The following is a 22920-nucleotide window of genomic DNA, read 5'->3' on the forward strand; positions in this document are numbered from 1 at the left end:
TGAATTCCAGCTTCTGGAGGGCGGAGACCAACCCGTAGGGCAAATTAGGCAAAGGCGTGACTTTGCTGCACTGAAGAAACAGGTTCATCCTGCTTGTAGCTGCTCTGCAGCAGCACATGTATTTCAGTGGGCCCTCTGGAGGGATCGGCGTCGAGGAGCCCTTGCTGGATACAGCCTGTGGCGTTGCCCTGCTGGGGAAAAAAGGACTTTCATTTCAGAAACTAAGTTCCAACGAGAAAATTTAGACCTTCCAAAAGTGCAAAAAGTACCCGGGCAACAGGTGGGAAACTCAACTTTGATCCAGTGAGAGCTTTCCCACCTAAATGGACAGCTTCTGCAGTATTTTGTGAAACGGCTATCTGATTAAAGGATACAGACTGCTGACTTATCCTGCTAGAAGATTTTTTCCTCCTTTTTGCAAACCAAGTCCAAATGCAAAATCCTTCACCATGATTGGTGTATTTGACCTCTAGATCTATTGTGGTCAGCCACAAAGCGTGCCTTGGTCCTCATCTACCAGAACCATAGACTATCATTGTGACTTAGAGCTTTCTGTCTATATTTCCACTTAAATCTTTAAACATTCATATCTCTGGCTCCCCTTATTGGGTTTTTGTAATTTTGGTGTCATTTTGTTTATAATGCTTTACTAATTCTCTTTTGACTTTTTGGTGTTTTGACTCTATATCCATTTTGGTACTGCATACTTTACCCACTGCCCTAAGGTAAGATTGGCTGCCCTGTGCCATAGCTCCAGTGCTCATTTGATCTGGGCATCTGCCGACCCCAAATAATTAGCCACTTTTTTACACCCTTGATATATTTTAATTTTCTAATCTGGAAATAGCTTAGCATCCAAAGGGCTACATTTTGGTAACTATTTAGAAAGTAAAGGTATGGTGATAGAGGTTCAAGTTTAAAGTTTATTTCAAGTTTTAGATCTCCTAGGAGGTCCAGAGAAACAACACAATACAACCAGGTTATATTATTACTATTTCATAAAACTTTTAAAAGATGTAAATATTTTAAAATAATACATTCACAGGTGAAAATAGCAATTGTTGAACTTCATCAAAAGAACGCACATTGGATTTTATAAAGAGTGGTTTTAAAAATCAGCGACCGGTAGAGCGCAATATTATGCATTTAAACTGTATGTGATTTAAATCTTGCATAATATTTCTGGTATATTTTGCCACACATCCATTATACCTTTCAGTAGTTAAATATAAATTCTTGGTTGAACTAACAGACGTCTGATCATGTGGCCTATTTTCCAGGTTAAAAAGGGTTGAGGTCTATTCTGAATTGGAGAAGCAGCAATAAGATTAAACTATCCTTTACTTTTGATGGTGGTCATTTTTAAAGAATGAAAACTGTTCAAGACTTATCTGATGACTTTGGAGGCATTGGGAGCAAGGTCCAAAATAACAATATCATCTGCTTCTAATATGCATGGTATTTGTACGATCCCTAGGTTAGGTGCATCGCCCTTACACTCAGAAATGGGCAAGACATACATACATACATAGGGAAAACAGTAATAGTGGCAATAGATAGCCTTGTTTAAGACCCTTATTGTTTTTTATTTCTTTAAAAAGAAAATTGTAATCTTTTTATATATTTTCATTTTTAGTCAAATAACAATTGTACATGGATACCATTCCGACACTTCATCACAGCGCCGTTCAAACATTACAGTAGAAGATTCCAACCCCTGCTCCCCTGCAATTCACTGTGCTCCACTAGCCTGCTTATGGCGAATGCCTATGACAGTTTCAGTCCATTATTGGTGGGAATTCTAGAAGACCTTTGTCATCACAACTGAGTACCTGACACCAGGTGGAAGAATGTAAAGCTATAATCAACCGTAAGAGGTTCTCAGGCACACCTATGCTGAACAGTTTTTCCCAAAGCGCCTGTCTGTCCACCCAATCAAACGCAATGTAAAAATCAATGATAAGAGCATAAACAAATTGACCATGGATACCAACATATTTTTTCAAGATTATCTGTAACAGAGCAAGGTTTTCTAAAACCAGATTGTTCCATAGGAATTATATTTTTCTCATCAACTCAATTCTTTACTTTTTGTAAAAACCAACCCGACCGAATTGAGTAGTGAAATCTACCTAGAACTGCTATGGGGGACATTCCTATGCAAAGTTACAATAATATTCCCTGACCAGGATTCTGGAATAACTCCTTTAAAATAACAGCAACAAAACAGGGGTGTTAAAACAATAGACTAGAGAGATGCTTCCTTCTTTGTAACTGAAATTGGAATCTCATCAGACCCCATAACCACGGACAACTTTAAACCAAGGACAAAGCCTTCAGTTGGGAGAGGACCATGTGAACAATTATTGCCTCCATTCAAGGAGTCAAAAAAATGAAAGATTCGACATCCATCGAAGTGGAGGCATTTAAGTTTGTTATTTAATGAACCAATTCAGATTATTTTATTGGGACATGCATCAATTTCCTTCTATTACCCCAATGACAGCCTCACTTGAATGAATCCACTTTAGATCACATCATAGTTTCTTATCGTCAGCATTTTATTTACTTCTGTGTCTTTTTAGACAGCTAATGATCCTACTTCTCTCAATAGAGTAGTACAAGAACTCCCTTCCCATTAAACTATTTATCTCCCTATTTAGGAGTGATACACTCTGTGACCGAATTCCAGATGACTTCTTATCGAGAGAGGGGTCTTGCAAGCCCCAAAAAAGACTTAATAAACCCTTCAAATTGAGCAGGCGAAATAAGATATCAAACTTGTACTTCCTCAGCAATTGTTTGGAGCATTCCTTTTTAGGCATTATTATTTTACTGTAATTCCAATTAAGTTGCCTTTAATATTTCAAGATCTCAGATTCACTCTTGGAAACTATACAAAATGCAATTGGAATCAATTATATTTAAACCAGAAAACGAATTGAAAAAGATAAAACAGGCAATCACATAATCAATGCGAGAAGAACTCTAGATGGAGACATGGGTATGTTTTGCAAGGACATCATTATTCATTCTACCATTCACTATCGGGCATTCATGTGGTCCCAAAAGCTCCAAAAGGGCACACCCTTGTTTGTCTAATTAAATTTTGGCCGGAATTAATTATTAAATGCTTCCTTCTTGTCACCAGCTGAGAAAGCATTTAGAGTTTGATTAGATATGTTTGCATTAAAATCCCAAACCAAACTATATTTTAACAATTTTTAGATTCAGCAACCTGAGAAAGGAAAGAAAATAAGTTTATGATCAGGAGAGTGTGAGATTAAACGGGGGGGGGGGGTGTATTTGCCATGAGCTTTGCACACTGAACTAAAATTTGATGGATGATTAAAACTACTATATGACCAAAAGTATTCAGTTGACAACATTTTTATCACCCACTCCCATGACCTCTATGAGAGATGGAAGCTGGGCAACCAAGCACACAGAAATTCGTAAGTAGAAAGTCAGTAGACAACTATGTTTCCTGGATACAAATTATATCTGCATTAAGACTGTTCAGCAGTTCAGGTGTTTCATTACTATAAGAAAGCCCAGCTTATGTTCCAGGAAAATACTTGCAATCCACTGTTAAGTTAGTTGTTTTTTTAAGTATCCACAACAGAGTTATCATTAACGGTACCAGCCAAACAATTTCATTGACTAAGATCGCTAGACTTCCAGCGGACTTAATTACCTTTTTTGCCCCATCTGCGACTGAAACCACATGTTTTTGCCAACGCCTGCCAGTCACCACTACTATATTCTTCTCCTTTCCTCTGTTGCATTCCAGTTCTGTTGCCCACATTTAAACCTACTTTTTCCCCGATATGGAGGAGTTTATATCAATACTACAACAAAGAAAATAGTCAGTTTTGCAGAATCAATTTCACTACCACCCTCGAATTGAAAGTGACTCTTGAGCTACTATCAAAAGCGGAATGCAATATTTGATCCGAATGAAAATCGCTGCAATGTACCATTATAAAGTTTCAATACCAGACAAAGTTCAAAAGAGTTGATCTATTAAATGGCAAAACTTGATTATCAAAAAGGATAATAAAATCTAAAACCACTTATACATCGTAATTACAAGAAGAGTTTTGAGCGAGAGGAGACTTTGACCTTTTAATTAGTTTGTCATTTACATTATTAAGAAAAGCTTTGGCATGTGGATTAAGAATGTTAGGAGGAAAAATATGCTTAGTTCCATTAACAGAACACATACCATTCTGGAACAGACAGGGATTAGACCATTCCTTGTAGTTCTCAGCAGCAAGCTTGTAAAATAGGTATTATTTGGAAATGAGACAAGGGGATGAGGAGAACACAGCACTTTAAACAACTGACTTTTGATGGTGATTGGAAATCAGGATTTGAACAAATGATAGTTTCTTTACTCCCTTTTTTTGTATCCTACACAGTTGCTTTGTTTTTTTAACAACATTTTTTGCAGAAAGATTCTGCTGTGAAAGCTTTACAGGTATGATTAATCACTTGGTTGTAAACTAGCTTAAACCCTTTTCCTTTTCTTTTTCCTCTTTTCTGGAAAATTTGATATGTGGCTTTCACTGAAAATGAATTATTTTTTCCAGGAACAACTTTTGCCAAAATAAACAACCGGAGGATCCTCTAAATGTTTTTCCAGAGAGAAGTTCTGTGATGTTTCGCCATTATCAGAAATCCTCTCTTTTCTTTTCTTTTTATGACGCTAGGTCGGCCACTTGGGCCTAAAATCCATTCATTTTGTTCTAGGAAATTGGAATTGTTCTTGCCCAATTCCATTGGCACTGGCCGCCAAAGGTACCCTTTCATCACAGTTTGAAACCGGAGATCATTTGTCCATCATCTTTGCCGCCTTTGGAACCAAGCTATGTAGAATCACTGAAAGCATGTCCAAAATATACTTCGCATTGTTGGCACACTTTCACATTAAAATGAAACTGATGATGACATTCTCTCCAGGTATTTCATGGATTCTGAATAGTGAACAAAATCACCAGGGAGATTACAAGAGGCGTGCAAGGCAATCTCCGGGGATGCTGATGATTCCAATCCTTGTAAGGATTTTGAGGTAGGTATGACTGAACAATTTCATTAGTATTTTTTACCATGCCAAAGGGGTGGTATGCAAAGGATTGGGTGTTTGGGAACAAGCTGGATTACTATTATAATCAATATCTAGGTCAGGCAACATAAAATCCACAATGAGTCCTTTACTGGTCCTAGAATCAAAAGGAATTATAGAGTCAATACTGGGGACCTTAACCACTGCCAATTCATTTAGATTTTTTAAATTCTGAGGATGTTGCACCTCATGGCTGAAGAGCTCCTTAAACAATGATAAGACTATCATTTTCTTGCGCCTGGGACTGATGAGCCTGATCAATCATATGAGTGAAAAAAGGAAGTAGGGTGTCTCCAGTTTTTACTTACGTTTTTAAACAGTAGACGGAAATGGGTGCAACTCCTTTTAGAGCATTTAAGGCAGCGGTTCATTATTGAGAGAGATGGATTTTGTCTTCCTATATGAATGAGTTGATATTAATATGGCGGAAAGTAGCTTTCTTGCGGCCATTATCAGGGCCAAAGGTTAAGATGAGAAATGACCACCTTCAACCAGCACTAGGGGATTCTCTCGGATGACTACACCTCATCAGACCAGAGCACTTCATTCCACTACAACTAGCAGGGGACAGAGATATGCTGGCACTTTTCCTGTGCTTGAGGCTACTGTAATTACTTGAAGCCTGCAGTCTTCCCTGCTGAGTACATGTCTTAACACCTCACAGCTCCACTCCGCTCCACGCCAATGCTAATTTTAAAGAACACCCCCTCCACAGCCACCCCCAGCAGCAGCATAGGCTCTGTTTTAAGAGTGAGGAGGGAATCACACTCCCCTGGCAAGATATTTGTCTGACAACAAAGAGAGGTATGCAGTTCCCTAAATAAAGGGTATACTCGCAGAGTGGAACTAGAAGACCCAGGTTCAGGCCTAAGGAGAAGACCTAGAGAGGGAGGGGGGGATCCTCCCTTTCGGGACTAAAACCCTCACACACCCAGCAAGCTAGGTGTCATGCTTCATCATCTGGGTTTTGCTCCTCGTCAAACTGGCGGTGCAATGTCTGACGGGCTCCCAGATGGGGCTCTTTATTGGAGTTCTTTTGTCCCTGCCAGTTGGTGCATGTGGGTATGAGGGCCTAGTGAAAAGAGTGTAGATGTGAAAGGGTGGTGGTGATTGTTAAAAAAGGTTAGGTAGTCCACAAGGAGTTTTAATGGTGTGGCTAACTACCTCGGTAAAAACAATGGGTAAAGAAAACTTCCTGGTGCTAGGATCCAGGGGAGTAGACTCTACCTAGTGGTCAAGTGTTGGTTGGTCAACATGTTTCATGCAATTGTTCTGAAGGATACAGCGCAATTCGTCAGGACCAAAAAACTATAAAATCGATCTACACTATGTGGAAGGACAGAAGATTACCTACTCCACAGAGAGTTCGAGGTAGGCCTGAGGTCCAACCACTTCGTGTTGGAACCTGGGGATGATAAAACAAGAAATGGGTATAGACTTGGATAGAATGGACAAGCAGGCGAGCCCATTATTCACTAGTTCACTCAAGGTACACAATAGGATGAGGGTTGGGAAGTGCACCAATACAAGTAAAGGAACATGTTTATACGGTAAAAACATTGTAAAAGCATGGCACAGTAAGTGAGGAGGGAATCACACTCCCCTGGCAAGATATTTGTCTGCACTGCCACAGAGCTGGTTTAGGACACTGTTCAGATGTATTACCAAGCTAAGGGTGCGAGCAGAGGGTGGAGGTTTGCTGGTGAGTTTTAGAAAGGCAGGAAAATCAGAGGTGATAACAGGAAAAAAGGAGAGAGGCACACTTACGAGCGCAAGCCGCACACCGCACTGCACCAGCCTAATGCTTGCGTCCATCGTGCACTGAGGGTGCTAGGAGTGCCTTGTGCGCTCACCACCTCGGTCCTTGACTCCAGGCTTCTAGTCCTTATTGCTGCAATAATTCTCAACAATCCATCAGAAAAAGAACAGCCACTGGTCACAGCAACATCATGGTCTTATGCCTCGCCACCCTCATGCTTCGCCTCACTGGAGGAACGCTCCTACACTCCACACTTCAGGCACAATTCCTCTGGCTGAGAGAGTGCCTGGCAAAATGCTGGACCCGCTAATGTGGGCGACGGGCTGATGGGCTGTATTGGCAGAGCAAGTTTTAGGCTGGAGCCGAACTCCAGCTGCTCCTGCTCTGCTTCCTGCTGGGCCAGCAAAGATAGCAGGCATACACTATGGTGACAGAGTTTAACAGCCCAAAACCAGTTCTGATTTAGGCAGCATAAAGTACATTTTCACAAAGTTACTATACTGCTTAAGTTATCACGTATCCGGATTTCACCATTAAGCCATATTTAAAAACTAAGCAGGAAATAACTTTGGAGCATTGTTATAGCCCTTTCCTAAGTAGAGGTGGAAATTAAATATTTTAATCGCATCCAGTCCTATTAGGGAAACGCCTATCCAAGCCTTCACAGTGTTGGGGTTTTATTTCAGTGTGAAGGCACACTAACCCCCTAGATGTAATGTGCCCTATTTTTATATTAGCACCCTGCCTTGAGGGCTTACAAGGCACAATTTAGGGGAACCTTATTAATACATAGAAAAGGCTTGCCTTCATAGCAACTGCACTTTTTTCAGCCATGTATTTGCTGCAGCAGCAAGGTGATGGATGGAATGTTTGAATTAATCTCAGCCACTGGCAATTGTTCAGACTACATTTCTTACCATAGTTTTTCACCAAACATGCCACTGTAGACAAAAACCTACCTTTTGATAATCCGTACACACCCTGTTCCTCATGGGAACAGTCCATTTCTGAAGTGACAGGCGAGACCACTTTCAGAAGGAGCCACAAGCAACCCCAGACCAGTTTTGCTCTAGTTGGGGCTTGTCAGCAGTGCGTAGGTTTGGGCACTTTGGCACAGTGAGCATGGGAGTCTCGTCTGAGCATAACCATCGCGCTTAGGGTGTCAACTTCAACAACAAGTTGAAGGATAAATAGGCAGAAGCCACAGTTGGGTTGCTTGTGTTTCAGGCCAGAAAGGAGCCAGTTTGACAGTTCCGGCTGTATGGTTCCTATTGGAGAAGGACCACTGCTAATTTGTATACGGCAGTTTCTCATCTGAGTTGGCATGGTGGACAAAATAACAATGAACTGGGGTGTGACATCGAGTAATTACCTGTGGCTTAGATTAATTCAATCGTTCCACCCATCACTTTTTTTTTATTCTTCATGTATTCACAGCAGTTCTTTAATCTGTAGCTGAACCAGAACGCAGTGGTGCTCCTGACAGACACATTTTTTGTAATATCTGTGGGTGGTGTAAATAAACACTGCAGCCCACAAATGAATTAACTTACCAGTCAAATGGCACACTTCGGACACCATTTATGAAGGACCTTTTGGGAAGTAAATAGGTCAACTATGGAGTTGGAAAGTAGAGCATATGTTTTGGAGGGTGATGGAGCAGGGTTTTGTGTATATAAAATTGAACCCTTAGTAACATGTGCTGTGAAGATTTATATTAATAAATGCTAAAACATGGGGAGATTCTTATGCACATGTCTAAAACTAATGTGTGTACTAATGCATGAAAACTAGGTTGTAGATGCTTATGGCTTTGAGAAAATAATAAAAAGACTAATGCTGCTTTTATGCACGTTAATAATTTTCTGCTACGAATAACACAGGTTGGGCATGGGTTAGTGCAATGCTGGGATGGTGTGCAATGAAATTACATTTCTTGAAAAAAATAAGTGTTTTGTTTGATTCTTGTAGAAAAATACAAGTAAGGGCCTACTTTCTTGTATGCCAGTTTTGGGTAACTTTGCTGGAAGAAAAATAAAAGAATAAAAAATGAGGAGAAAACGCAGAAGCATGAAACTGACCTTCGCAATGTACTGACTGCCAAGGTTGCGGAAAGGAAAAACTGATAAAAAAAGTGTGCAACTTCCTTCACGAGATGGCAGAAACAAACAATGGAAGCGTAGAGACTGGCGACATTTAGAACATGTAATATGCTTATGTACAAAAGTTGTTTCCTGAGAAGGATGTGTCGTAATGCTGAATGTCTAAAACAATATGCTAGTGAATAAAATGATCACAATGAGAGTGGTATGACAGAACCCCCGATTATTAGCCAATGAGAGATGAAGTTGGAAGAAATTTGAAACAATTGTGGGTTGAACATTTTAGGGTATAATTGAGGTGCCGTGGGGGTGTGGTTTAGCGGATGGGTCGGCTGGTATTTAACTAGCAGGAGAACGCCACTGTCGCCGGTTTGCTGTTTCCAGATAGAGGCCTACCTGTTCCTGTTTCTGAATACTGACACTCTTAGCTGCTCAACTCTTCTAGAGTGGCCTACTGTCCTTAGGCCTGAGAGTAGATTTCTCTGTTCCTTACTTAGGTTAGTACAGATAATCTCCTGAATTTGCATAATCCTTTGCGAATGTATTTTATCTCTGAAACTTTTCTCTCTTTGCCTATCCATTCCTTCAAATGCACTGTTTATTTGTTATGAGTTTGTTTCTGTACACTGCTAATGTTTTCTCTCTGTGATATTCTATGATTTGCATTAGTCTAACTATACTTGATGAGCATTTATTTCACATTATTTACAATAAATATTCATAACATTTACACCGAGTGTTATTATTTAGCAGTTCTTGATAGGTACATAATTATTGTCATCAACTTCTCAACTTTGCACATTCATCACCACAAGTAATATGTGTTGTAGGGAGAAATGCAGGTTTTATTCTTGTTATTGGTAAATTTGGGTATAAACTTGCAGCTCACTGACAACCAGCATGAAGGGATTAGTTGGGAAGTGTAAATAGGCCTATGTTAGTGAAAAATTATCGATCCCTGATCGCTTGAATCAAGGGTATGCACAGGACATTGCTACTGCTTAGAATTGGTAAAGTGCACACAGTCATAAGGCCAGTAAAAACAGGGTACAGGAAAAGGTGAAAATATCTGGGACGAACATGCAAAAAAGGTGGATTTGCTACAATCGCCCCCAGTGGGGTCTTACCAGTAAGCTTCCCCTCCAACTCATCAATTGCAAGGAGTTGCTCCAAACTAAAACAACTACTTGTGAGGCTGCGGAAATAACACTTGGAGGGCATAAGCCATTATCGCCCAGAACCCACAATTAAATCATGCATGCCCAGTCTGAGCCTAAACCAAACATCCAGTCATTAATCCATGGGTGAGCCTGGATTTAACAAACAACACGGAAGGGCCCACATCAGACACAAACAATAAACCTTGTGGGGACAGACCGCACAAGATTTTGTACACCAGGCAGATGCTCAGGAAAGCCCAACCTCTCCAGCCTTCTTTAAATATTAATTGAAGACTGAACAAGTGTTAGAGATGTAGCATGGGATAATATTAATGAGGAAATGGATAGAAGAATAAGTATACAAGAGGGAGGGTACAAAATGAAAATAAACACATACATGACAGAATACAATAAATAAATTGCCACTGAATTCTCTAGCATTACTAACAGCGTAGGCACACATACCTAGTGTATGGTCTTTATAGCCAATCCACCAATGAGTGATATTTCAACAATAATGAGAAAGCGTGTTCATTTTCTATACCCTATTTTAAAACCCAAAACTGCATTAAATGTGAGAAAATCATATAAATGTGGGATCTACTTGGGAATGGCTGTTAGTACATGAGCATCCTAGAGTGAATTGTCTATGTGTGACGGAGGTCACCATTTGCCCTTATTAGTCACCAAATTAGCTGTTTAAGAGATCTTACCGAGAGCATGCTTGAAACTGCCAGACACAAAAGCATTATGCCCATTAAGGAGACACAATGCATGGTTCTCAGGGTGTTTGAGCATTAATCTGAGACAAAACCGATGATGACGCACATCCTGGGAGTGCATAGTGACTTGAGTGAAGATGTTCCAGAGTTGAGAATTGTTTACATTGTCCATTATCATTATCCTAAGAGAAATACAACAGAAGAATTTACTTTAAAACCCAGGTTAATAGTCCATAAGATCCACCAGAATTCCAAGTATGAAAATGAATCCATTGTGGTGTGATGATAACAACAGAGTTAAATGTTTTCACTTAGAATTTTAAACCTTTCACCACAGATACAGATGCACACCAATTTTTATTAACAAGGTGGAAAATATGGTTACACTTCTACGGTTGTGATTCAAAGAATAAGGATTTGCAATATTTTCTGATGTATGTTCCACTCAAGAAAATATCAAATCTGCCAGGTGGTGGATTGTTGCAGCTCATAAACAATGATCTGGTTAGATAGGTGTTGCCGCTAAATACATATTGGCAAACCTTCCCATTTGCATCGTCCATCCTGAATGATCACTTTGGCCCTGATTTAGGGCTGGGTGTACGCGGACATTCATCAAACATAGGCGGATATTCCATCCACTGTACTTAAGAGTGCCACTGACATAAACCCACTCTTAATACAGCGGACAGGACATCCACCACTGTTCGCAGGATATCCCACATTCTCACAACTCTAAATAAGGCTCTTTAGTTATTATGTAGAATGGTAAAATCACACCCATAACACCAGTGTTTAGTGACGGAGAGTAAGTATATAGGACAGGTTTTTCCCGCATGGCAAAAAGAAGAGGGTTAAGAGGCACAGAAGCACATCTGGTTCATAGTTGGAGAATCACCTCAAAACCCGTCTTACCTACTTGATTGTAAATGTAATCATGCAACATGTCCTATGTACTTGGTAAAGTAATGGAACAAAACTTGTACTGCTTTTGTTATGTAAACGTTCCTACGTGAATAACTCTGTTAACCATCTAGGTCTTGTTCACACCATATGAAAAGGAAAAATATTTAAATAAATAAATACATAAAATTTGCACATCTGGTTGATTTCTGTAAATATCTTAATGAGTTAATCTAGACAGAACAAAATACTAGGCCCAGTCCTACAAAATACAGTCCTATTCATTGTTGTTGACAGCTGGGTCCATGGTAATGATAAAAAGAGCAAAGGATTGTCATAATTGACTATCTGCATCTGCACACATAGCGGCTCGCCCAACAGATAAAGAGGCGCAGCTCTGTTTATGTTTGTTTATGCAATTTTTATAGCGCGCAACTACCCGGGGGTGTCTCGGCGCTCAGAATACAGAACCATCGCTGTGGCGGAAATTATACTGAGAAAAACCAGGTTTTTAGTTTTTTTCTGAAACTGATGAGAGTAGACCCACATCTGTAAAGTTTCGTGTGCGCAAAGCGGTTCGTGAAAAGAAAGTGTGCTCCCTTGTTTCATTAAAGAGGACTTTACATTTTATGAACTATATTTGGAAATTACTATTTCTGTTTTTCTTGGTTTAAGACACAAGTATACCAGTGAGTGTACAATGTACACCCATACTGGCATTGAGGCCAGGGTCACAGGCATAAGAAGCAGTTTCCTGTACTGCCTGCTCCCTCTTACTGTGGCCTGAGGGTAACTCAGCTGGGCCCAGCTGTACCTGCCGCTCAAGGTACAATGCAGCAGCCATTCCATGAGTCCACCTCACCTCGTGCACCCCACCCACTGTGGTCTCAGCAGAGCAGGGACAAACACAACCTCACGTCTGGTTCCACAGCACTAGAAAGTAAAACACTTAGCACAGCTGTGCGTTTGTCAACAATAACTTACTAAACACTGCCATCTGGAATGCTCGTTTATGGCTAAAACGTTTGTCAATCATTAGAATACAACTAAATCCGCAGAGATGGGTATTATGGGATGCTTCTCAGTCAAAGGCAGTTCTACTTCGAGCAGTTCCATTTCTGGAGTTTCCTGTTGCTCAGGTGTTTGAATTTGCACTGACGTTTAGATTTGAGGCGGTCCACGGCTTGTGCTCCTAAGCTCTTACAGATCTGCCTTCAGCACTACAACTTAAAAGCAGGCAGAGAAATAACTGAGCACGAACCAAAGATCACCAGCGCCATCTAGCGGAATAATGGGATAAAGCAGCAGAACCTTCAGACATCTGTTCAGGACAGCTGGAGAAATAAAACAGAAAACACACTCCAGTTCTTCGTAGACCGAGGGAAGATGTTCTATATAAGAAAAGCAGCTTGACTATTCATTCAATGCCATGCTTTGGAGCACAGAAGGATCTTCACCCACCAGGAAAATTCTCAACCCCTATCTCCACAACCTACACACAGAGACCCAACAAAATGACTTCTGAGCCTGCTGGAGGACGATTACGAGATAAACAAACAACACTATAGCTATCCTGATACAGTTAATACCAACACTAATAATACACCTGTTATTACGCTCAAGAAAACAAAGTACCACCAACCCACAATCTATAGACTGCCTACTAATAAATGCTTGATAACGCTTTAAAAACAAACACCACATCTACGAACGTCTCACTGACACACAATCTGACGTGCTCTTCATAACTGAATCATGGCTAGAAGACATGACTCCACAGACACTGCCACAAAACTCTCTTTGAGACTACTTCCCTTGTCTAGGCTGCTAATCTTCTTGAAACGACTGCTATTGTGGATATACAGGTCAGACAATACTTCACCCAGCTTTTATGTGGGGCGGGTTTGCGAGTTGAGTAAGCTTGCTTTTTGTAGTTGTTGCTGCTGCAGGACACTCAGGGCTTTAGCAGTCTGTGTATTTTTTACTTTTCTCCAGCATCTCTTCTACCTGAGGTCGATGTTCATCGAAAGGCAGACATATGAGGTCAAGCTGAACCTCTAGAGTGAATCCTGAAATCCTCCGTCAAGCATGGCAAGGCAATTGGATACTTGTATTTATCTGTCTAGAGGCCATGTCCAGTGTATGTATGTAAATGTATAGGCATTTATATAGCGCACTACTTACCCGTAGGGTCCCAAGGCGCTTCGACCGCTGCGAAACCCTTCCTGGCTTCCCTGAGAGATGGTCCCTTAATGGGTATCTCCAGGATGGCAAGACTCAACTGCGAAGCTGACCCCAAACATTACACATTTTCCTGCATTATCAATTTCCCTGCTTTCATTATCAGGAGGTGGGGTGTTTCCTGTACCACATATTAGTGCCTTTTTCCTAGCAGTATGAACCAACTGGGAGACCGGAGGCACAGGCCAATGGACGAATAATGAGTCTTGTGTTTATCAAGTTCAAGTTTCAAAGCTTTATTCGACAGCATGTCATAAAAGCAAAACATACATCCCATCACAAACATTATGGCAAATACAATGGTTAAAAAGTTATTAAATCTAGATTGCTGTCGTTTACAGAATAAAAAAGTTAAAAAATAGTTTGATTCAGCTAAAATAATACATAAAATGAACATCATTCTTGCTTTTTTAGATGTCTTGGAGTACTTTAGCTAGCTTCTAAAGACTGTAAAGTGAGAGTGCGTATGGTCCATGCCCACCTTAAAAATTTAGCTACAGCAATCGCTATACAAGGTGAACAGTCTGACTCTAGTATCCTCATGGCCTCAATGTACCTCCTGGTGCCCAAGTTGGTACATGTTGGTTTAAGCCACTTGCGGCGAGTGCTTATATAAAGGGGGCATACAAACAATATATAGGCTATGTTCTCAGTCATATCTTTACAGTTGTGGCATTTATCATCCCGAGTTACTGACCATTTATAGGTGAAAGCTTTTACAGGGAGAGTCCCAATTCTAAACTGAAAATATAATTTACGGTCAAACGGACCCTCTATGATATCCCAATAAGCCTCAAAAAGTGGGCGAGGTTCAAATTCAAGGAAACGGCCTGTTAGATTGGTATTTACACTAATACTATGAGATGACATCCAGATCATTTCCCAATACATTTTTTTCAGAGTTGTTTTTGATGGAAACCTTGAAATTTCAGAGTCTTCCCATAGGTGGCCAAGTTCCAGCTTTGTTAATAAACCCCTTATCTCTTTAAGCCATGGGATAGAATGAAAACAATCTGCCCTAATAATATCCTTTAATGTGTGGGCATAGTGAGCTAGTTCTGGAGTTGTCCAGATTAGTCTCCAATATAATAGGGGCCGTAACCGTGCTACATCCTCAATATTTTTCCTGCCAAGGTCATGTTTAAGAGGAACAGTGGGAGTACTTTGGGGGACCCCAACTAAGCAGCGTGGAAATTTATTCTCCGCCTTTGTTAGTTGGTTCAAATAGTTAAATCCCCAAAGTTCTGAACCATGCAAAGTGGCATTTATAACCTTCATATTATAGATCTCTAAGGCAGGTGTAATTGGCTTGGTAAAAGAAGCTTTATGCTTGGTGGATAGGGCACCCGCAAGCTGGTGAAATTTTAAAAGAGCCATATCAGTATGACTTTTCCAGCCCATATTACTCTGGAGAGATATTCCTAAGTACGTAAATGCCTCTACCTGCTCTAATGGAGTTCCATTTAGGTACATTTTACCTTTGAAGGTTTTCCGCTGGTTCAGGGACATGAACTTGGTTTTTGAGGTGTTTATCTGAAGTCCACGCAGTTGACAAAACTCTCCAAAAGCATTCACTGCCTTCTGGAGTCCACTAGGGGTCCGGGAAACGATCAACGTATCGTCCACGAACATGAGGACGGGTACGGGGACTCCAGCTAGATTGGGAGCATCAGTGGGGGAACGGCTAAGATGGTCCACTATGCCGTTAATGTATAATGAAAACAGCGTGGGGGCCAGAACACACCCCTGCCGAACACCACGCTCGACAGGGAATGAGTCAGTCACCTCACCCTGTGCCCCCCATCTGATTCTGGCGTAGTTGTTCTCATGCAGGCGGACGAGAAGAGTCAATAGTTCCGGAGACATCCCTGCTTCAGCGAGAACCCTCCAAAGAGTCTTGTGTTTATTGTTCTGTAGGAAAGGAAATTTGGAGTATCCCTTCTGGAGCACGAGGACGGCTCCTTGAAGGTTAATATAGGACTAGTTGTATGCCACGGGATAACGCACTCACTTATAGGGATGGAAAGGGTAAAGTGACCCTTTAATTTATATAAATCTCCCCCAGTCAAATAGTGGCATGCTTCATCATCTCGTTCACCCCGACTCCTAAAGGTGAGGGTGGGTTCTACCGTATTCCAGGGAGCACTGAAGAAAGAGTGTAAAGGGGCGTTGCTTTAAAGATAAAATTCCTCACATACTTCAAAAGTATCCTTTATTGGCAGAGTGGGAGGGAAGGATAAAATATTTTATAAGGTTATGCGGATGTGATGGTCCCATGACCCTATATCACCAACATGTTTCAGCCCTGTTCTACTAGCCTGTGTGAGTTACTGGGCTTTCATCACCCTGCAGTATTGAAATGGCCCTCCTTGCCTATCAATGAAACCTGAGATGTGGTTTTAGCTCTTGGGGCGAGTTTCACTGGGGCCACGGGATATCCTGAGTCTCTGTAATTGGAGTGGCCTCTGATCTCTGCCTCTCCCATGAGGCCATCCTATCCCAGAAGGGCCCCATCTGTCACAACTTTGAACTCTGGTTGGGGAAGGGAGCGGGATCTGCAGTTAACCCAAACCTGGTCCGTAAGCCACCACTGCAATTGAGATGCAGTGCCCTGCCAGATCTGGCCGCAATCGGAAAGATTCCCCTGACGATGCACCCACTAGAACTTCAGGTCCCACTGCGAGCCCGCATATGCCACCTGGCATGATCCACCAGCAGGATGCAGGAGGCCATAAGCACCAGCATCCTCAGAGGCATTCTCACCGAAATCCGGGTTAGATGCTGAAACATCGGAATCATAGCCTGAATTTCCTGGACTCGCTGCTCAGGGGGATAGGCCCAAAACTGCGATGTGTCCAGAACAACTCCAATGAAATGGAGCTTCTGGTGGGAATCAGGTGTGACTTCGGCATGTTGCCTGAACCCTAGAAAATGCAAGCGGTCTGCCGTAGTCTGGAGATGGGAGATGACAGCCTGGGGCGAGCCTGCCTTCAACAGCCAGTCGTTGAGAGAAGAGAAGAGTGGAACCTTTGATCTGCGCAGATGAGCTGCGACCACCGCCATCACTTTCGTGAACACCCGAGGGGTACTTGCAAGGCCCAAGGGGAACACAGTGAAATGAAAATGCTCATGGCCTACGGTGAACTGTACGTAATGCCTGTGAGCTGGAAGGACGGGGATGTGGAAATAAGTGTCCTACAAGTCCAAATCTACCATCAAGTCTCCAGGGTCAAGGGCAGCCAGGACCTGAGCCAATGTCAACAATCTGAATTTCTCCTTCTGGAGGAAGCAGTTGACGTCCCGGAGGTCTTTGTCCTTCTTGGGTACCAGGAAGTAGTGAGAGTAGCAACCGCAACCTACTTCTGGCGCAGGGACTCGCCGATAGCTCCCTTGGCCAAGAGAGCCGTGACTTCCTGGCGGAGAAGGGCCAAGTGATCCACCGACATGCAATGGAGTGTTGGTGGCATGGAGGGAGGAGTAGTCTCAAAGGGGAGGGAGTAGGCCCTTCGGATTATCCTCAAAACTCTCCTGTCCGACGTGATGTTGTGCCAGTGGGGGAGGTGATGGCGGATTCCGTCACCCACTGGCAACTGGTGGCCCTGAAAAGTCAGACTAAGGTTTGGAGGCTGCTGCAGAGGGGGCACTGGTGGATTGACCCACCTGCTGGCCGCCAGATGCATGGTGCTGGGTCCCACGTAACCAGCCGCGCAGCGGCTGGTTAATATGCACTGGTCTGTGGCCCTTGGTGGAATGTGGCGGGGCACACCTTCCGTAGCCACAAAAGGGGCGAAAGGCAGACTGAACAGGGCGAGAGGTCGCCAAACAGGTAACGGCCATCAAAGGGCATGTCTAAAGGAGTCGATTGGACATCCAGTGGACCTCAGCCAGGCATAGCGTCTCAAGGCTACGGACGTAGAAATCGTTCTACCCAGCGAGTCGGCGGTATCCAGCCCACATCGGATGGCAAACTTTGCTGCGTCTCTCCTCTGCTACTACATGGCCGGGCACTGTGGCAGCACCTGTGCAACCACGTCCTACACAGAGTGAGTGTACCGGCCCAAGAGACATGCAGTGTTCACCGACTGCAGTCCTAAGCTGGCGGAAGAAAACATATTTTTCCCAAGGTGATCCAGCTTCTAGGATTCCCTATCGGGGGAGCAGTAGGGAACGTGCCTTTGGATGTTGCGGCTTAGACCATCAAGGTCTCGGGGGTAGGGTTTTAGAAGAGGAAAATGGGGTCACCCAGGGCCAGGCGGTGATGTCGGGCAATCATCCTATCCACAGGAGGCCCCTATGCTGGGCTTGGATCTGGTGCCCAGAAGGAGGTCTGTGAGTGCCTCATTGCACGGCAGCAGAGGCTCCGAAGAAGCTACTGCCAGCTGAAGCACCTGAATCAGGAGGCTCCCTCCTCCGTGGCCACGGTGGGGGGAGAAAGCTTACCAAGGTCAGTGGAGGTGTACAGACCATTGGCCTCACCCAACTACTCTCTCCAGTCTGGCTCTTCTAGCTGGTCTGCCAAAGGGTCAACAGACCCCTCCCAGTCCTCCTCACCCTCCTCTGGCTGCCACTCAGGTTGATAGAGAAAGACAGGGTACAACAGTGTTACAAAAGTAACACCCGGTGCAGTCAACGGTCGACACCGGTCCGGTTCAAGATGAAGGAGAGGCCGGAGTCGAAGCCGGCCGTGGACATAACCGGCGGCGGAGGTGTCGTCCGAGGAATCGGTGCCGGGAGAGGTGTTGTGAGTTCGACCGGCACCAATCCGGATCCAGGCTTGGATCCCTGGGGGCCCTGCGGCTCTGAGGCTGGAGCCATTGGCATCAAAAGGCCTAGACCCCCCCCAGCTAAGTCTGCGGGGCCCGAAGGCACGCTGGCGGAGTCGGGCTGTCCAAAGATGGAGTGGAGGGCTTTGTAAAATGCACAAAGCTGGGCAGGGGATGCTCCCTGATAGTCGGAGCCCGACTTTGAGTCGTGGTCGCGTTCCAGGCACCAGAGGCAAACGGGGTATGGGTCCCTGACCGACATCACCTTGTGGCAGGAGTCACAAGGCTTGAAGCCGGTCTGACGATGGTAGGACATCACTACGTGCACCAGGAGTTGAACAACTCGACAAACAATTTGGCAAAAGATGAAAAAATATGAGTCAAAAAATGACTAGGGGTACCACTCCGGATCTGTGCTGGCTGGTGCAGAAAAAGAAAGAACTGACTTCAGAGCACAGGGGTGGCGTCTAAGTACATATTGCAGCGTCATCCTGGTGACCACAACGAATGCGGAGTCGACTGAGGCCACCTACCGACGCACAGGGGTACTGCTAAGAAAATAATTCTCTGGATCTAGTCTGGCGCCTGGGGGTAATTCTAAGGTGAGGAATCTATAACTAATAGTCTTTCAGATATGCAATTTATAAATTCTTGACAATTCTAACAAACCTTTCCTAATCATTATGGTTCAGGATTAGATTGTTTTATTTGATTGGCAAACAACCAACTTACGAGGTGATTTCATTATTGCTGGCTGCCTTTAGCATATCACTTGCCACATCGTATATTAGAAATAGCCTGCAGTTACTTGAAACGTGCTCACTAAACTCTACATAACGCTGCAACCATTTAAGGATAATTGTCCTCATCTGAGGCAAACATCCCTTTGTACAAAATCACCGGGAAAGTATAAAAGCACATTCCGCCTAAACCTCTCTAAGATTCGAACAAGAGGGACACAAAGCATTTCTGCGTTAGACAGCTTCAAGCGAGGTAAGCGTTTGGGATGGCTCTGTAGTTACTGAGTCCCTTAGAATATCTATTCCTTTGCCATACTTTGTCCTCTTTTTCCCTTAGGCTAAAACATTCAGTCCTAGTCCTCTCGCAACCCATGGGGTAATTTGAACTCCTTTTAAAGGTAAACTCTCTATCCTGTTGTTTACAACATTTTACAAGCTACTTCTAAGTGTACATATATTTTCCAACAGTTTATAAATAAGTTATTTGTGCACTTGTAACTCTACACCATGCAATGTTACCTACTAAAGTACACACTGCTTAGATTAATCCAGATACCATTCCTAATAAGAGGGCCACTTGTGTTACCCTACCAAGGGCAAATGGTTTACGTTTTACTTTTCTCGCTACAAGTTGCATAAGCTAAATAATATGAACATGTCACTATCAGTGATACTTTCACTTATTTCTCCATTAGTTTCTCACTGGATGCATTGGGAATCAGCTTGAAATAGTACTATACTGAGAGTTCTGTTGCTATTACATTTCCTAATTACCTTACAGTTATCGACCAAAGTCTGCACCTATAACACCGACCAGTCATGAGCAGAACATGCTCAATGACAAAGAATGGTGAGTGAATATACTTACCTATATTGTGTGTTGAGTGTTCGAAAACTTTAGGCGCACCAGTCCCTCGGTCCTGACGAAGGCCAAAAGACCTGTAGGGGCAATTCTCTGCCAAAACATGTCGACCGGACCACTAGGTGTTGTGGGCCAGTTACTTATCCACTGAAAATCAACTCCTGCTTTTAAGCCTTATCCCTATCCTGATTCTCTCTGTTCAATACACTTTTCTGTACAGGATAGGAGATAATTTTAACCTCTCACTACTGTCAACATCCAGACAGTCTCCCTCCTGGTGGAGGATGGTGGGTGATTTGGAGAACGAAACACTCAAATGACAGACCCAATGATGACACCATCCATCAAGCCACATGAGCGGAGATAATATACACAGCATACTGTGAATGTGTGGTAGAGGGTCTCCAAGACAACCTTCATTGAGGCTCTGGTATATCGACATAGTGGTTAATTCCCCCCCTTTTTGATTAAAAGAACTTAGATAATGCCCATCCTTAGCTGATCCGCCTCATACAGCCTCCCTCCTTAGTGCATCTAAGGGCCAAGATGTTGTCAGTGCAAATAACTCCGAGAGATGTTTAAAAACCTTGCTCTGGGGATCTTTCATACAATGTTTAAAATCCAGACTACTGATACAACCAGAGTGTACCGTGGCAGGAAGTGCTGCAAATGCCTGGATTAATCTTACCAACGTGTATTTACTTGGAGCTGGATTACATTCCATAGTTTTTCCTCAGTCTTTTTTCTCTCACGACAGCCTCCTCTCAATCAGCTAGATTTGCAATCACTCTTACCAAATACACCCTTCTGCACATGTTTAATGAAAAATACATCTGAGCGATTATTCCTGTCTTACCTGGTTGTCAGGTACATCTTACCTACCAAATGCATGAGTCCAAATTGCTACTTGTCTCAACCAGAACGGAGGATGGTTGCCCAGCATAGAAGATGACTCTTACAACTCAATCTAAGATAGTGGTCAATGGTGTTTTTGTGCTCTGGCCCTGCTGGACTGTACAGCCTGTGACAACATGACCTTCAAAGATGTGCAACCTTTGGAGCTGGGTGCCAGGCAAGGGAATTGCTTAGTGAAAAACCAGTGAAATCAAGTGCATCTATTCAAGCCTGCCTAATGAGGGTTTTCTGTGCCATATGCAGTGACCACTTTTTCATTGTTCCACTCTTGATGACTCCTTGATATAAAACTATGGGGCCTGTTGTAGGAGCGACAAAATAAACAGAAGGACCTATGGTTATGGCAGTAGTATATATGGCTGCTATCTTGGCACAGCAATATTATATATTTTTTATTTTGAATGTTTTGTGCCAGGGCAAAGGAGTGTGAGTAGTGTGGACTATGGCTAAGGGCTAAGATATTTCTTCATTCATTAGTGTACACTGTGTAAGCTACCCCCAGTCACACTGTTTATCTTTGGTTGGCACAGATTGCTACCTCTTTATCTTGATTATTTTGACTATCTTGTTACTAAATAGTGGCATTCGTGTACCACGTAATTTTCTGTCGACATAGTGCTTTACTCAGATTGTTACCCCTATATGTTGGCTATTTTTGTTACTCACTAAGGTCACCTGTGTACCATGTAACCTACTGTCTGCACTGTTCTTTGCGCACGTGTCACACTATCATCTACCCTCCCACACCCACTTTTACCGTCACACTCACCTACACATATACCGCCATCCCAGCATGGAGCCCATCGGCAAGCACACATATAAAATCAACTACCCATCCGCACTCACCAAAAAAGCCGCTAAACGCTTTAAACACAACTTCCTGAGGTCTCACCCGGAAATCCCCTTTGTTGACACCTATTTCTCACCAGTCAATGGATCCCTTAACATCGATATCATCTTCCACACCTCACGCAGAGCTCAATGAAGAGAAACGTTCCTCTCCCTACTCACTGTCTCCACCACCAGGAAATCCGTTCACTGCTTAACTCTCTCCATCACACCTTCTCAACTCTTCCTAGGCAGAACCACTATTACTATCTACAATAACGGGATTGTCCTAATTCAATCCACAGACAGGAACCTGGAACTACTAGACAACCTGTTCCCCACTTTCAAAGAGAACCTCTCCAACCATCGGACCTCCACTCACATTCCCTCCAGTAATATCACCCCAGACCTCACAGCCCCCACCGACAACTCTTATTACCTAGCTCAGCATCAGAACGACATGCACCTCACCTCCTCCCCCAACACACCAGTCACTCACCCACCTACTGCAACCACCCCACACTCCGCAATCACAGACATAAATAACCTCCCATCACACACCAGCCGACCCCACACTCCCACCCCGGTGACCCCCTCTCATAATACTCCCACCCATCCTCTCCCCCCTGACACCATAGTCTCCATAGACCCCGCCCACAACCCCTCTAACCTAGTTCAGCACCAGATCGACACACATAGCGACAAATCCCACACCCTGTCCCCCCCTCTCTCAGCCCCCACTTCCACACGCCAACTAATCATGCAGAGCACACCTCATCTACTATCTTAACTCCCCT

General features: G+C 43.2%; 1 protein-coding gene across 2 annotated transcripts in view; it reads right to left on the bottom strand.

The window, feature by feature from the left end:
* Positions 1–22920, bottom strand: part of GTF3C3 (general transcription factor IIIC subunit 3) — a 310738-nt gene that overhangs the window by 67640 nt on the left and 220178 nt on the right. For both annotated transcript variants that reach the window (XM_086955414.1, XM_086955413.1), the window contains exon 15: positions 10863–11053. In XM_086955414.1, coding sequence (XP_086811540.1) covers positions 10863–11053 — 191 coding nt within the window. The remainder of the gene's footprint in view (positions 1–10862; positions 11054–22920) is intronic.

This window comes from Lissotriton vulgaris, chromosome 2_1, assembly GCF_964263255.1.
Source record: "Lissotriton vulgaris chromosome 2_1, aLisVul1.2, whole genome shotgun sequence".
NCBI classification, from domain to species: domain Eukaryota; kingdom Metazoa; phylum Chordata; class Amphibia; order Caudata; family Salamandridae; genus Lissotriton; species Lissotriton vulgaris.